The sequence below is a fragment of the Giraffa tippelskirchi genome, chromosome 13, assembly GCF_054371585.1.
Source record: "Giraffa tippelskirchi isolate mGirTip1 chromosome 13, T2T-mGirTip1v1.2.pri, whole genome shotgun sequence".
NCBI lineage: Eukaryota > Metazoa > Chordata > Mammalia > Artiodactyla > Giraffidae > Giraffa > Giraffa tippelskirchi.
This window is the reverse complement of record NC_137287.1, coordinates 13,697,868-13,711,948: the sequence shown is the minus strand read 5'-3', so window position 1 is coordinate 13,711,948 and position 14,081 is coordinate 13,697,868. Positions and strand designations below refer to the sequence as shown.

General features: G+C 41.9%; 2 protein-coding genes across 10 annotated transcripts in view; one reads left to right on the top strand and one right to left on the bottom strand.

The window, feature by feature from the left end:
* Window positions 1-337: 337 nt before the first annotated feature.
* On the bottom strand, window positions 338-6,197 carry SBDS (SBDS ribosome maturation factor). Of its 2 annotated transcripts, XR_014073439.1 has the most exons (6): window positions 5,896-6,197; window positions 5,122-5,251; window positions 4,215-4,415; window positions 3,482-3,646; window positions 1,758-2,031; window positions 338-563 (listed from the first exon to the last, which is right to left on the bottom strand). XR_014073439.1 is itself a non-coding variant. In XM_081558124.1 (5 exons), exons 1-5 carry the CDS (start codon window positions 6,021-6,023, stop codon window positions 1,903-1,905), a joined length of 753 nt encoding a protein of 250 aa, XP_081414250.1. In that variant the 5' UTR covers window positions 6,024-6,197; the 3' UTR covers window positions 338-1,902. The 2 variants fall into 2 exon arrangements, 1 of the variants encoding a protein (XP_081414250.1); XM_081558124.1 differs by having other exon boundaries at window positions 338-2,031.
* A 1,322-nt stretch (window positions 6,198-7,519) lies between these two features.
* LOC145532619 (S-adenosyl-L-methionine-dependent tRNA 4-demethylwyosine synthase TYW1) overlaps window positions 7,520-14,081 on the top strand; it is a 147,647-nt gene continuing 141,085 nt past the window's right edge. For 2 of the 8 annotated variants that reach the window (XM_081558074.1, XM_081558065.1), the window contains exons 1-4: window positions 7,520-7,597; window positions 8,523-8,653; window positions 9,426-9,563; window positions 13,414-13,515. Coding sequence is in view for 3 of the 8 variants with exons in the window: in XM_081558065.1 (XP_081414191.1) it covers window positions 9,474-9,563; window positions 13,414-13,515 (192 nt within the window). In the remaining 5 variants the exon portion in view is untranslated. Of the gene's footprint in view, window positions 7,913-8,522; window positions 8,654-9,425; window positions 9,564-13,413; window positions 13,520-14,081 lie in introns of all 8 variants that reach the window. The other 6 variants (XM_081558073.1, XM_081558064.1, XM_081558068.1 and 3 more) reach the window with 5 other exon arrangements.

Below are 14,081 nucleotides of genomic sequence, written 5' to 3'. Positions count from 1 at the left end.
CCAAGGCACAGTGCCCAGGTTCAATCCCTGGTCAGGGAACTAGGGTCCACATGCTGCAACTAAACGTTCGTATGCTGCAACAGAAGATCCTGCATGCCATAGAGACCTGGTGCAGCCAAATAAATAAACATTAGAAAAATAATAAGAAAAAGAAAAAAGCTCTGAAAATAGAAGAGGCTGAATTTTGAATGTCATCCTGACCAAATGTACACAGTAAAGCTTGCATTGAAAAAACAAAATAAACCAATAATCTTTACGGTAGTCCATTATAGCAGTAGTACTGGGAAAATGATTACGAACCAAACTTTTAAATTATTTTTGAATAATGAAATTAATATAAGGTAAACATTTTTTTATTTGTCATAGGTTCAGAAACATGACTCAGATTGGTCTACATTTGACATTTCTTGAAGTTCCAGCTTTTTAGAAGAAATGAGTATGAGAATGGGAAAAACTTAAGGCAGTGTTGTAGTAACATTTATCTTTTTCTCCTTGATATGCAGCTGTTGAACATTTTTAGCAATTATGACTTCTGATCTGAAATATTGCTTTATCTGTTTAAGCTAGAAATAAAAAATGTAAACCTCATTGGTTCAAATTTCTTTCCAGGATTTCAAGTTTCGATTATCTTCATAAAAATCAAATAATGTAAGTAAAATGGAATCAGTGAGGAGGGTCTTGAAGACTGTATCAGAACAGTATTTCAATTTCAGCATGTGTCCCACGTTATTCAACAACAAAAATATTTCTTCTAACGTTATGAGAAAAAATTCTGAGTTCATCATTTCAACTGAAGTTTTTGTAAAATGGGGGCACTTCTGAGAGCTTGTATTAGCAGTGAATTCTATGTGCTTATAAAACCAATAAAGACCTGCTTAGGTCAAGAAATATTTTTCACTTAAAAATACTTCAGTCCATAAAATACATCTGATCTGTATATTTATTTTGAGTGAAACGCTACTTTGTGTTCTAGACTATCTCTTTTGAGGATAAGCAGATTTTAAACGACTTTTATGTTGTCTATTTAAGTGCTCGAATACTAATACTCGCTATATCCCAAATTATTTTCAGTAAGATTTACCAGGTATTTAACAGAACAGGCCTGCCTCGAACAACCCCTCCCCCCCAAACAAACAAGTTTAATCCTGCTAAGGACTTGCCCATACTCGCCCATCCTACCAGACTAAAGGCAGAGAAAAGAAAGGGAGTTAGGAAGCTGTCTAGAAATATAAGCCATAGCTTAACAAAAATAAAAAGTGGTTTATTTATTACATAAGATTTCAGCTCTAATAATATATATTATAAACTTTAAGAATTAGAAATAAATGACTCTATATTTTACCAAGAATAATCTAGGTTATGGCAGCATGTTTGATGAATATTAAGTCCTGCAGTCATCATATATCTATTTTTCTGAAAATCAGGAAGTCATCATCCAAGTTTTATATTATGTCATGATACAGTTACCCCCAAACACGCATTTCATTAAGTAGAAATAAGACATTCTTTTTTTTTTTTTTGGCAAATCATCCTTTTCTGTCATACAGATATACCCTCCTAAAGTTAATTTCTTACAATGTACAAAATTTAACTTTTTATCCGAAAGAGTTGTCTCAAGTAACTTTCACCCAGGAAAGCTACAAAGGCATGAGGCAGCAACTGAATGCTTCGCTGGACTTCTTATCTTGGATTTTCACTTTTACCTAAAACCCCATTTTATAATTAAAACTAAATGAATCCCACATCATCATACTTACTGAGGAACGTCTTTTTGGGTACACGTTTGCCACAAAGATGCAAAACGGCAACTCATCTGAACAAGTATTTGGCTGATCACACAAAGAAAATGGGACTCTGGGAAATGAAAACGCTTTAGTGTTTGACAGCTGAAGGGGGTGACGGTCACTCGAATTTCTCGTCTCCTTCTTCCACGTCTTTCAAGTTGAGTACTTCCAAGGAGCCCTTGCCTTTTGTCTCCTTCTTTATGAGCTCATCGATTTCTCTGAAGCAGCCGGGGTCAATGAGACACACCTGAAACATGGAAAACAGCTGCTGGCCACACGAGGCAGAGGGGTACGACACAATGGACACAGCTGTAACTTTTCTTTCATTTTCAAAAAACGTTTTTTTAAATTGGAGTATAGTTGCTGTACAACGTTGTATTAGTCTCTGTTGTACAACAGAGTGCATCAGCTGTAAGTGACGAAGCTGTAACTTGCTCTGAGATGAATATGCCATACTTTCCAGGTCTCTGACTGCATAGCTTCTAGTCTAGCCTCTGCCCTTCAGCACGCACTCAGGCCCCTGTGATGAGGCCCTGATTTCCCTATTGAGGATGGTTCCCGATTCCTCAGCTGTGAAATGAAGTGGTTGGATTGGAAGGCTGTGGTCCTCTGCATACTAAATTTAGCATTGAAATTTATAGTTCAATGAAATCATCTCTCTGGAGCCACATTTGAAGGGAAAAAAAACAAGGGGGTGGAAGGCCTAGTTAGAAACCCCATGCAAAGTTTTGCAAAGATTTTAGAACTTTGGAGGGTTTTGTTGTTTCCCATCTACAGTGGGAAGTTCAACAATCCTCTAGTACAACAGTCCCCAGCCTTTCTGGCACCTGGGACGAGTTTCGTGGAAGATAATTTTTCCACAGATGGGGGTGGGGAGGTTTCAGGATGATTCAGGCACATTACATTTATTGCACAGTCTATTTCTATTACTATTACATCAGCTCCACTTCAGATCATCAGGCATTAGATCCTGCTCTAGAGCTCATTTATTTGTCAGGAAGCTGTAAAGCGCTAAGCTGTGGGTTTGCAGACAGCTAAATTTACATGTTATCTGAAGCTGTGGGGTGAGGACCCAAAGACATGATGTTTTTGCTGCTTTTTAAAAATGTTCTGTGGTAAATGAGACTGAAAGAAGAGTCACTGTAAAATATACGCTCATCAAAAATGAGTATGACCCATATCCCCTTATCGGGAATCATTTAGCTAAAAAACAAACACAAAGAAATCTTAAGTGTTCTTAACTACAATCTGGTTCTACGGAGATCTTGACTTTTTTACCTAATTCTAGGTTAAGATGTCGGAGAAGGCAATGGCACCCCACTCCAGGACTCTTGCCTGGAAAATCCCATGGATGGAGGAGCCTGGTAGGCTACAGTCCATGGGGTCGCTAAGAGTCGGACACGACTGAGCAACTTCACTTTCACTTTTCCCTCTCATGCATTGGAGAAGGAAATGGCAACCCACTCCAGTATTCTTGCCTGGAGAATCCCAGGGGTGGCAGAGCCTGGTGGGCTGCCGTCTATGGGGTCGCACAGAGTCGGACACGACTGAAGCGACTTAGCAGCAGCAGCAGGTTAAGATGTTCCTAGAAATGTCTTTCTGTTTACACTTTCTAAATGTCTGGGCCACATTTATGACTACAGAAGAAACTATTTTGGTCATGAGGAAGCAAAGAAACAAGAGTACGCTGATCTTACAATTTCTAACTGTTGACCGTAGTCTTCACTTTCGATAACCTTGATCAGCGGCTTGAGTTTTTCTTTCAGCTTCTTCCCTTCATTTACTGGAAGGATGAACCGAAGTCTCATATGAGCACGTTCTATCTTCATGTTCTCTTTTAACTGCTTTATCACTTCCAAAGCCTATCAAAACAAAATGCAAACATGTTTGTAACTTCTTTGTCTCTTCTGATGCATTACTGAGGAAGCAGTTTCCTTCTAGTTGGACTGGGCAATGGTTTTTTAGATGACATGAAGAACATTAGCAACTACAGGAGAAAAAATAGATAAATTGAACTTCAAGACTAAAACTTTTGTGATTCAAAAAACTATCAAGAAAGTGAAAAGACAACCCACAGAATATGAGAAAATATGGGCAAATCATGCATTTGATTGGGTACTAGTATCCAAAATATATAGAGAAGCCTTGGACTTCCCTGATGGCCCAGTGGTAAAGAATTCAAATGCAGGAGACATGGGTTTGATCCCTGATCTGGGAATATCCCATGCTGCAGAGCAACTGAGCCTGTGTGCCACAGCGATTCAGCTTGTGCTCTAGAGCCCACACTCTGAAACAAGAGAAGCCACTGCAATGAGAAGCCCATGCACTGAAACTAGAGGAAAGCATGCACAGCAACAAAGACCCAGCACAGCCAAAAATAAAAGTAAATAAAATTATAAATTATATATATATATATATAAAACAACTCACCTGCTGTTTCGTGCTCTTGTTGGGTTTGACTGAATAGTGGATGTCCTTCATGGCTCTCTCAATAAGGATAACGGTGTATGGTCTCTTTGTTTCAGGGTTCACACATTTGTCAGCCACAATAGTTGCAATGTCCCTAAACATCTGCTCCAGCTGTGTATGCCGTTCTTTATCTGATACCTGAACCTCTCCTTTAGTCAAAATCTTAAAAAAAAAAACCAAACAACAAACCCAACAAGTTTAAGAAAGCAATGTCTTTGTTCCACACTATTTGTTAACTAACCACAGGAATGAAATACTGGGGGAGAAAATTAAATTTCATCCTCTTCAGCTACTGATATTTGGTAATAATTTGAGCTATGCCTAAAGGAGGCACTGGATTACCTTGTTTTGAAATCTTACTTATTTAGATGCGGGAAAGGGTAAAGGCAATCTTAGCAGAGGGTGGAAATGATGAAATACTTGAAAAGAAGTTCTCTTTTCAGGTTTATTACACTAAATAAATATATAAGTGGACAAAAAAAGGCAGTTTAGCAGATAATCTAATTTCCAGAGGCTTTTGCAAAAAATACCCATGTCCTGGGACTTCCATGGTGGTCCAATGGTCAAGAGTGTGCCTTGCAATGCAGGGGGTGCAGGTTTGTTCCCTGATGGGGGAAGATCCCCCATGCCACTGATCAACTAAGCCTGTGATGCAATTAAGACCCAACACAGCCAAATAAATAAATATAAAAAAAAAAAAATCCATGTCCTGAATTATTAAAAGTGATGTTGTACAGATCAAATTATTGCAAAGTAAATGTTCACTACAAAAAAAAATAGTACATTGTTAAAGCTTAACATACCTGTAACACAATACCTAGTGCTAATGGATATCAGGGTCAATGATGCTGCGGCCCTGAGAACTCACCTGCTTACAGATTTCAGTCTGGTCATCTGTTCCAAATGCACTGATGAGATCTTCCTTCTTTGCAACCTGACCCTTGGAGACATTTACAAACACTGAGTGGGTCTGTAGCACTTCATCAAGGTCTTTTTCCCTTGTGAGGATAGAAGAGAAAGTCCTACGTGAGTACTCTTGAAACTTGGACGTTCATTCACACTTAAAAGACAAGACGAGCAATGATACAGTAAGAAACAACAGATACTCCTAAATGACTCTCGGTGCCCAGGGGACATTTTCAAAATCCAGAACTCCGTTTGGATTCGCTTTCACTGATAGGGGAAAACCGTCCTGGGAATATGGGTGAATCACTAAAGGGTGGGGTCCGGCTAGTGCCAAGGAATTCCGATCCCTAGATGGCAGCAGTGAAGACGCTACGCACTTTGGGGAAACTACTGGGCAGAGAACTGTGACAGACGCACAAACTGCAGAAGTACCTGGAAGACTACGCCCTTTGCCTTGATCATTATTTTGAGAAAAGGACCCCGATTATGGAGGTTTCTTGGCTGTAGCTTTTATGACACCAACAAAGCAAAGTAAAACCAACCCCAAACCAAAACAACCAACATGTTCCCAAAAGGGAACATTTGGTTTAGACGCGAAGCCTAGGCAGCAGGAGTAAGTTTCCTAATCTCCTTCGCTGATAAGACCCCAGTTTGGCCGGTTCATTAGACGACCAAAGGGAGGCTGCCTCCGAGGCTACCCGCTCCGGCCAAGGCCCAGAGGGAGAAGGTCACTCACACGCCGCTCCGCCAGCCCACGACCTTGTTTTTGTAGCAGGCGATTTCGAAGCGCTTCCCGGCTCGCTTCATCCGTACCACGGCCACATTGGTCAGGCGGATCTGGTTTGTGGGGGTGAAGATCGACATCTTGGCCGCTCACAGATCTTGGGGCCGCCGAACCAAGGCAGGCCCGCGCCGCCGGCCACAGGGCCACCCGCGCCTAGATGTAACCACCCGCCGGCGCGCGGCACGGTAACGCCCGCAGACTGCGCGGCGCCGTAACTAATCCGGCCGCCACAATACAGCCACCCAACTTATTGCGCAGGCGTCAGGTGTTGCGAGGAAGAGGGACCAATAATGTCGGCGCATTTTGACTTTTACGGCATTGTTCCGCGCCGGGAAAGAGAGGCGCTCTTTCTTGACGTACTGTTCTTTCTCCAACGAAAGAACTCCGATTGGTTGGTGGAGCCGAAGTTTGGTGACCGGGTGGAAACTCAGTGCCCGACGCCTCACAGTTCCGCCGATTTCAGGGTCCATCTTAACCTTTCACGTTGGAAAAAGTTTAACACCAAAAACGTAGAGAAAATAGTGTAGTGAACTGCCATGTACCCATCACCCCGCTTCAACAGTTATCAACATTTTGCCGTTCTTGTTTCGTTCTCCCTCATTTTTTTTGTTGGAGTATATTAAGGCAAATCGTCATAAGGTTAGCTAAATTTCCAGCAGATACATCCAACAAGATTAACTATAATTCCTTAATAGCATCTCCTAGCCAGTCCATAATTAATTTTCCCCTAAATAAATAATGACTTTTTACAGTCGGTGTGTTTCAATTGAGATTCAAACGGGCTCACACCTCGCATTCGGTTGATGATGCCCTTGGTCTATTAACGCAGACCTCTTCTCTCGCCCCTCCAACCTTCCCTCCACCCCAAACTACTCCTGTTTTTCCAGTAGTCATGTACTGATCTGAGAGTTGGAGCTTAAAGAAGGCCGAGTGCCAAAGAATTGATGCTTTTGAACTGTGGTGCTGGAGAAGACTCTTGAGTCCCTTAGACAGCAAGGAGATCCAACCAGTCCATCCTAAAGGAAATCAACCCTGAGTATTGGTATATATCAGTTGGAAGGAGTATATATATCAGTTGGATATAATATATCAGTTGGAAGGATTGATGCTGAAGCTCCAGTACTTTGGCTGCCTGATGCAAACAGCCGACTCTCTGCAAAAGACCCTGATGCTGGGAAAGATTGAGGGCTGGAGGAGAAGGGGGAAGACCGAGGATGAGATGATTGGATGGTATCATCGACTCAATGGAGATGAATTTGAGCAAACTCGGGGAGATAGCGAAGGGAAGGAAGCCTGGCGTGCTGCAGTTAATGGGGTCGCAAAGAGTAGGACGTGACTGAGCGACTGAACAACTCTCATCATCCAACCCCGCTTTGTCCGCACCCAGGCCTTCCTCAGTGTCATTTGTTTGGGGCTGGGACCCCTCCTGCTTACTCGCCCGAAGCTCTGGGCGGTGCTTTCCTGTGGGCCCGCCCCTTTATCCTCTGAGCCAATCCGAGCAGGGCCCGGAGGGCTCTGGCTTTCTCCCACCGAACTCTGGGCGGAGCTTTCCCCTCGGCCCGCCCCTTCCCCCTCTGAGCCAATCGGGACGATCTGCAACTGGCATGGCTGTCCTCAGCGCCTCTGCCTCCGGACACACAGCTAGTGCTGCGAGGTAGTTGTTGCGGCCTCCCAGTATTCACACCGGACTTTTAAGTTTCTTAGGTCCACAGACCTGGTCTCTTGTCGGGCCGCAGGGCTCAGGCTCTGAGGAGAATGGGTAAGGGCCCCAGACGGGCAAGTTTCGTGGGGCCAGGAAGGGAGGAAATCATTTTTCTGAGACCCTCGGGCCCCTTCCTCTAGAATGTGTTGCCCTTTTCCGGCCAGGATCGGCGCCGCTGGGCGCTTGGGAGGACAGATCCCTGCTTGTGACCTGGCTTTTGCTTTTGGAGGCTAGGAGATGAATTTAGAATTGTGCTTCTGTCCTCAGGTAAAACGCAGAGAAAACTGCCTTTCCCCATTACCCACGTGTGTTGAGGACTTTTGGTCCTTTCCAGGGCGGAGTGGCACCTGTAAGCCCCAAATTTTAGACTTCGTCTTTTGAAGTTGCCCCCAGACTCAGCTTTTGAGGCCAGGTCCATCCAAATCTCCCTTAGAAACTGTGAGGCTTGAGGTCAGTTATTTGAGAATCCTTTGCAAGTAGCTTTGGGTCTCTAAGAATAAAATTAGAAAAAAAAAGGAATACTTTTAGTATTATTTTAAGCTTTTCTGATGGAGCAGCTAACAAAAAGAAAAGTTAACTCATAATTCCAAATACAGTGTTTTGACTTTATATTCCTTTCCTTCCAAATGCTATATCTAAATTAAAATAAAATTTTTTATTTTTTGAATTAGCATTTTATCATTATGGTAATTATGTCATGTTATCACATAATGTGTATGTGTTGTTTTATTAGAGTTGCTTTTTATAGATTTCTGAGCAGGGTTTTTGAATATGAAGATTGGCTTTTCTTTTTCTTTTATAATGCTTATAAGGATGGGCATCATTGTATGTGTAACTTTATAAATATAATTGTTTACATGGATCATTTTAAATTTAGATCTCGCTTTGGATACTTGGGACTTCTCCTCACCTTTAATATCGTTATGGATAAACAGGTTTTACATATACTTGGGCTTTGCCTTTGGTTTTAGCCTTTGGATTTGTTTCCAGATTGTCATCAGGAAGCAGGTGAGTGGAGTTTTTTTTGGTTTTTTTTACAGGACAGTATTTGGCATCAGATTTTATAGAGACTTCAGAGTGCAGATTTTCTAAGGCTTCCAGAAAAATATGGAAATTCTAAAAAGAACTTTTGATTACTTTCATATTTGGTCTCTAGCATTACTTTTTTCATGCCCCCAATTTTTTCTTGTCAATTAAAAAAAATGTTTTTATTTATTTGTTTGGCTGCACTGGGTCTTAGTTGTGGCATGTGGGATCTAGTTCCCTGACCAGGGATTGAACAGGGGCCCCCTGCATTGGGAGCTCAGAGTCCTAGCCACTGGCCTACCAGGGAAGTCCCTCTTGTCAATTTTTATAGACTAAGTTATTTAGCTTTTCTTTGCTGGACTGCGGACATCGCATTCTTAAGATACAGGAGGATTTTGTAATGAAAAATTAAATTTTGCAAATACCGAAAATCTGCTCAGCACCTTTAAGGGATAGTAGTCTCTTTTCTTTCCATTAATTAGAATCAGAAAATAAACTTGTACTATTACTCCACTAAAACACATTATAGGTGAAAGTATGTGTAGTTTTATCCTGGAGGGAATGGGAATCATTATAGTCTTAAGAAATGTGGTCCATGGTTTTAAAGAACCTAATTATATCAAGGAGTCAATATTTGAGGAGTACAATCGAAAGATCAAGAGAATAATAAAATGAGTCAGTATCTGAGCTAATGTTCATCCCTAATGAAGTTGGGAGAAGATTGAAACTTGGTGGATTTTGTGTTTATTTCAAGAACAAGAACTCACAGGAGAAAACCGTTCCAAAAGCACCTCAGGATTTGATGACGAATGGCTATCTCTCTCGTCCAAAGAAGGAAGTCTTTGTGTCTGGAGTGAAGATATTTTATGGTTCTCAGACTGGCACAGCGAAGGTAAGAACTTTATATGACACTTTTCCTTGGGTCTCCTGATCTTTTAAGATAATCTCTGAAAAGTGTTCTTTAATGTCTGGCGGCCACTGTCTTGCAGGGTCTTTGTTCTGAAACTTGCTTCTGCTCAGCAGAATGGAGACTTGGTGTTCCAAGTCCATTATTGGCAATAGAAGTAGAGACTAGTGAGAAATGGCAGCAGTAGTGTCCAGTATGGGCCCTGATGTTCACAACTTCACACATCTATTTAATTAAAATCTATTTTGATTTCTAACAGTGTTAAAAGTATTAATGATATATGTTGAATACTGTATAGATACAAAATGCAGATGTAGAGCTGAAAGATGCTTTAGTTGTATCTGAATGCTGCCTGCTTGTTTTGTTATGAAAGTCACAGATGTTTATTGCTTTCTAGGAAAAGAATCTAAGGCTAACATGAAAATAAATTGAAAATTTCAAGTCACTATTTTGGTAGAGTATTATAGAGAGTTTTACTGCCCTCTTGTGTATATTTTGTAGAATACTACTTTTTAAAAGGTTTTCAGTACTTTGTGCTGCGTATCCTAATTGAAGGTCACTTATAATTCAGTTCAGCTGTAAGCAACAGAGCATGAAACAGGAAGAAAAGTAAGAAAGGCATCTGGGCTGCCAAAACAGAGTCCTTTTTTTGTTTCTCATTAAAGAGCTCATTCCTAGCCTCTTTTATGCATGCTTTTACATTTTTTAAAAAAGATCCAGTTAATACTTGCAGGTAGTAACAAATCCATGCATACAGAGGGTTCATAATGAAAGTACACTTCGGAGAATCTATTTTAACTATTTATATTTTTAGTTCCTCTGAGGGTTATTTCTTGAACCTGCTGGGCCACGTTTCTAGATTTATTCCAATTAGATAAAAGTTATTGACTCCTTTTATCAGTCAGTTCCTCAGATCTCAGCGGCCTAATATTGTTGCCCACATAGTTGATATGAGTTCAATGGCCCTCCTTGAAGGTGTGCCATCTGAATTTCTCTGTTTGTTTTTCACATTTGGTCGATTCATATTTGGCTGAGTATAGAAGACTCGGTCAAAAGTTTTTCCTTCCAGCTTTGACAGTATCACTTCCTTGTCTTTAGCAGGTAGTGTTGCTAAAGAGGAGGCTGGTCGCCTCATTCCTTCGTAGATGAATTTTTTTTTGGGGGGGGTTGTTGTTCCTGGAAGCTTTTAGAATCATTTGTTTGTCCTTGATGTTTGGCGCTTGTGTGAGACGGGGTCTAGGGTGGGTCTTTTTCAGACACTGTGTTGGATACTTGTGCTGTTTTGTTTTGGAGATTTTGTGTGCATTAATTCTGGTAATATTTCTTGGGTCAACTTTTTTTTCCCTTCTGTTTTCTCTGTTCTTTATTTCTGGGACTCTGTTGGATGTCGGGCCTTTTGGATGGTCTGTGTTTCAAGGGAGTCACAGTGGTAAAGAACCCGCCTCCCAATGCAGGAGATGTAAGAGTTGCAGGTTCGATCCCTGGGTTGGAAAGATCCCCTGGAGGAGAGCATGGCAACACACTCCAGTATTCTTGCCTGGAAAATCCCATGGACAGAGGATCCTGGCGGGCTACAGTCCATAGCGTTGCAGAGAGTTGAATACGACTGAAGTGTCTTAGTATGCATGCATACTGCATTTCATATCCTTTCTCTCATACTTTTTCTTGAATTTCAACTCCAAACCTTTAAAAACTTTATTTATTTATTTATTTGGCTGAGCTGGGTCTTGGTTGAGGCATGCGGGATCTTCATTTGGATATGTGGGGTCTAGTTCTCTGACTAAAGATTAAATCCGGGCCCCCTGCATCGGGAGTGTGGCGTCTTAGCCACTGGACCGCCAGGGAAGTCCCCCGAACCTTTTTTAAAAACGTCTTAGGTTGGTTATAATGTTTTTAATTGTAAGAATTCCATCCTGTGCAATTTTTATAGCATCTGTTTCATAATTTAAAAATATATTTCAGTGAGTTCCTTTGTCGGTTCCTTGATTTAGCCACTTCCTCAGAGTTTCTGCTGCTGATATTTCTCTTTCTTGCTGCTTGTTCTCATCATGGTCTTGGTGATCCGTGGTTTTATGTTCCTATTGGGGCTGAAATGATGGGGTAACTGGTGTGGATTTTCTCAACTCCAAATAGATTTGTTTTCTCCAGTTGTAAGTTCTCGCTGGATGCTCTGTGCGAGGTAGGTCAGGGTATGCCATGTGACCTATTGCCTATTGGCCTCACATCCTCCTCTAACTACCACCTTGATTTTTTTAGTGTGTGTATACACGTATTATTCCTTGAAAGTGTTATCTGTGCTTGCCATCTCTGGTCTTTGTTCTCCTGTTTTTCTTGACCCACTCCAGGTAGGCTTACGCGCCCCAGCCTGTTCCCAGTGACTTGCAGGTGGCTAATTCATCCTCAGTCTTCATCTTCCTTGACGTGTTACCTGCACGACAATGCCTTGCTTGTTGACATACTTTCTTCCCTGAACTTTGGGACACTCGTCTCTAGGTTCTCCTCCTCCAATGCTGAGGCTCACCTTCCTCACTATCATTGGCAGATTTCTACCCATCTTCTTTGCCCTCCGAAGATAGGAGCATCTTAGGGTACAGTTCTTCAGACTGTGTCTTTATCTGCACTCACTTCTCTCTCAAGGGATCATGATAGCTAGAGCTTTCAGTTCTGTTTATCAGGGTTTTTCTGTAAAGGGCTAGATATTTTATTTGACATGTATTTTTTTAGATTTTACAAACTGTATGGTCTTTGCTGAAGCTGTGCAGCTCTGCTGATGCCTTGGGGAGGAGGCCATGGATAATTTGTAAATAAATGAGCATGACTGTATCGCAGTAGTGTTCATCACTCGGTTGTGTCCAACTCTTTGAGATCCCATGGACTGAAACTTGCCAGGCTCCTCTGTCCATGGGATTCTCCAAGCAAGAATACTGGAGTGGGCTGCCATTCCCTTCTCCAGGGGATCTTCCCGACTCAGGGATTGAACCCGGGTCTCCCACATGGCAGGCAGATTCTTTACCATCTGAGCAATAGGTATTCCAGTAACCTTCACTTGTAAAGACAGAGAGCTGGGTTTTGCCTGCAGGCCTTAGTCTGCTGATCCCTGTAGAGCAGGCTTAGCTTTAGTCCTGGCAGGTGGTGAGCCAAGTATTAGGCTACCAAGTCAGAAAGAGGAGCAGGTTTTTCCTGGGGTGCCAACATCTGGCTAGAAGTTGTAGCCTTCTCCAAACATTGATTCATTTTGTTTGGAAAAGAGCTTGCCGCAGTCCGCCTGGAGGTAAAAGGTGAACGCATACGGCAGCTCTAGGTTCCCTGGTCCCACGTATAGGTTCTCTGCTGACTGGTTCTTTTGTGGCCCACGGCTCCCTCCCATTTTTGTCATAGTGACTGACAGATCCCAGAGTCCCTTCTGGTTTTATTTCCCCTGAGGCTTTCTTCTGCCTGTCAATCTACTTCTGTTTGGTTTCTCTCTTCCAGAATCGTGTTTGCAGTTCTCATATTTCCCATTCTAGCCCCTCTTTAGTATTTCTTCTCCGTCTATATGTTTATTGTAGAAGGGCAAAGCAGCCTGAATATCAGAAAGCCAATTGAGATCAACTCCCATCTGTGTACTTGTAGAGCGGGAACAGCACAGTTGAATGATTGATCTCTGTAAAGATGCTCAAGAAAACAGTAGAAGTGAGAATAGTGTGTGTGCTTAAGGTGATAACTGTCAGTCACTGGGAAAGTTTTTCCTGATAAATGTCTCCTTCCCTGGCCAACAGGAGTAAATGAAGACTGTATTTTTCACTTATTTAGTTTATTGGAGACTGTATTTGATTTTTTTTCCCCCTCCAATTAGGGATTTGCGACAATTCTGGCTGAAGCACTTAGCTCCCTCAAACTGCCTGTGGCAATGATTAATCTGAAGGACTATGACCCAGATGACCATCTCGTAGAAGAGGTTGGTAATTGTCTTATTTTTCCTTCGGTCACAACTTTCAATTTTAATTGACCTCCTGTGTTCTGGGATAAATAGACTCTTCAGATAAAATTTAATTTTCACGCTAAGGGATTTTCACCGGTTGAGTTTTCAGGATCAGTGAGAGGTGTCAAGTATGTGGTGAGGGTGCTGACTCTGGAGTGGTTGGGGCTGGTGCCTATGGGGTGTTAGACTGAAAGCTTGGATGGTATGAAGTTCCCTCCTGAAACTGGAGCCTATTATACAGAGTGAAGTAAGCCAGAAAGAAAAATACCAATACAGTATACTAACACATATATATGGTATTTAGTCAGTCGGTAAAGATAACCCTGAATGTGAGACATCAAAAGAGACACAGATAAATAGAACAGTATTATGGACTCTATGGGAGAGGGCGAAGGTGGGAGGATATGGGAGAATGGCATTGAAGCATGTAAATTATCATATGTGAAACGAATCGCCAGTCCAGGTTCGACGCATGATACAGGGTGCTGGGGGCTGGTGCACCAGGATGACCTGAAGGAATGGGATGGGGAGGGAGGTGGAAG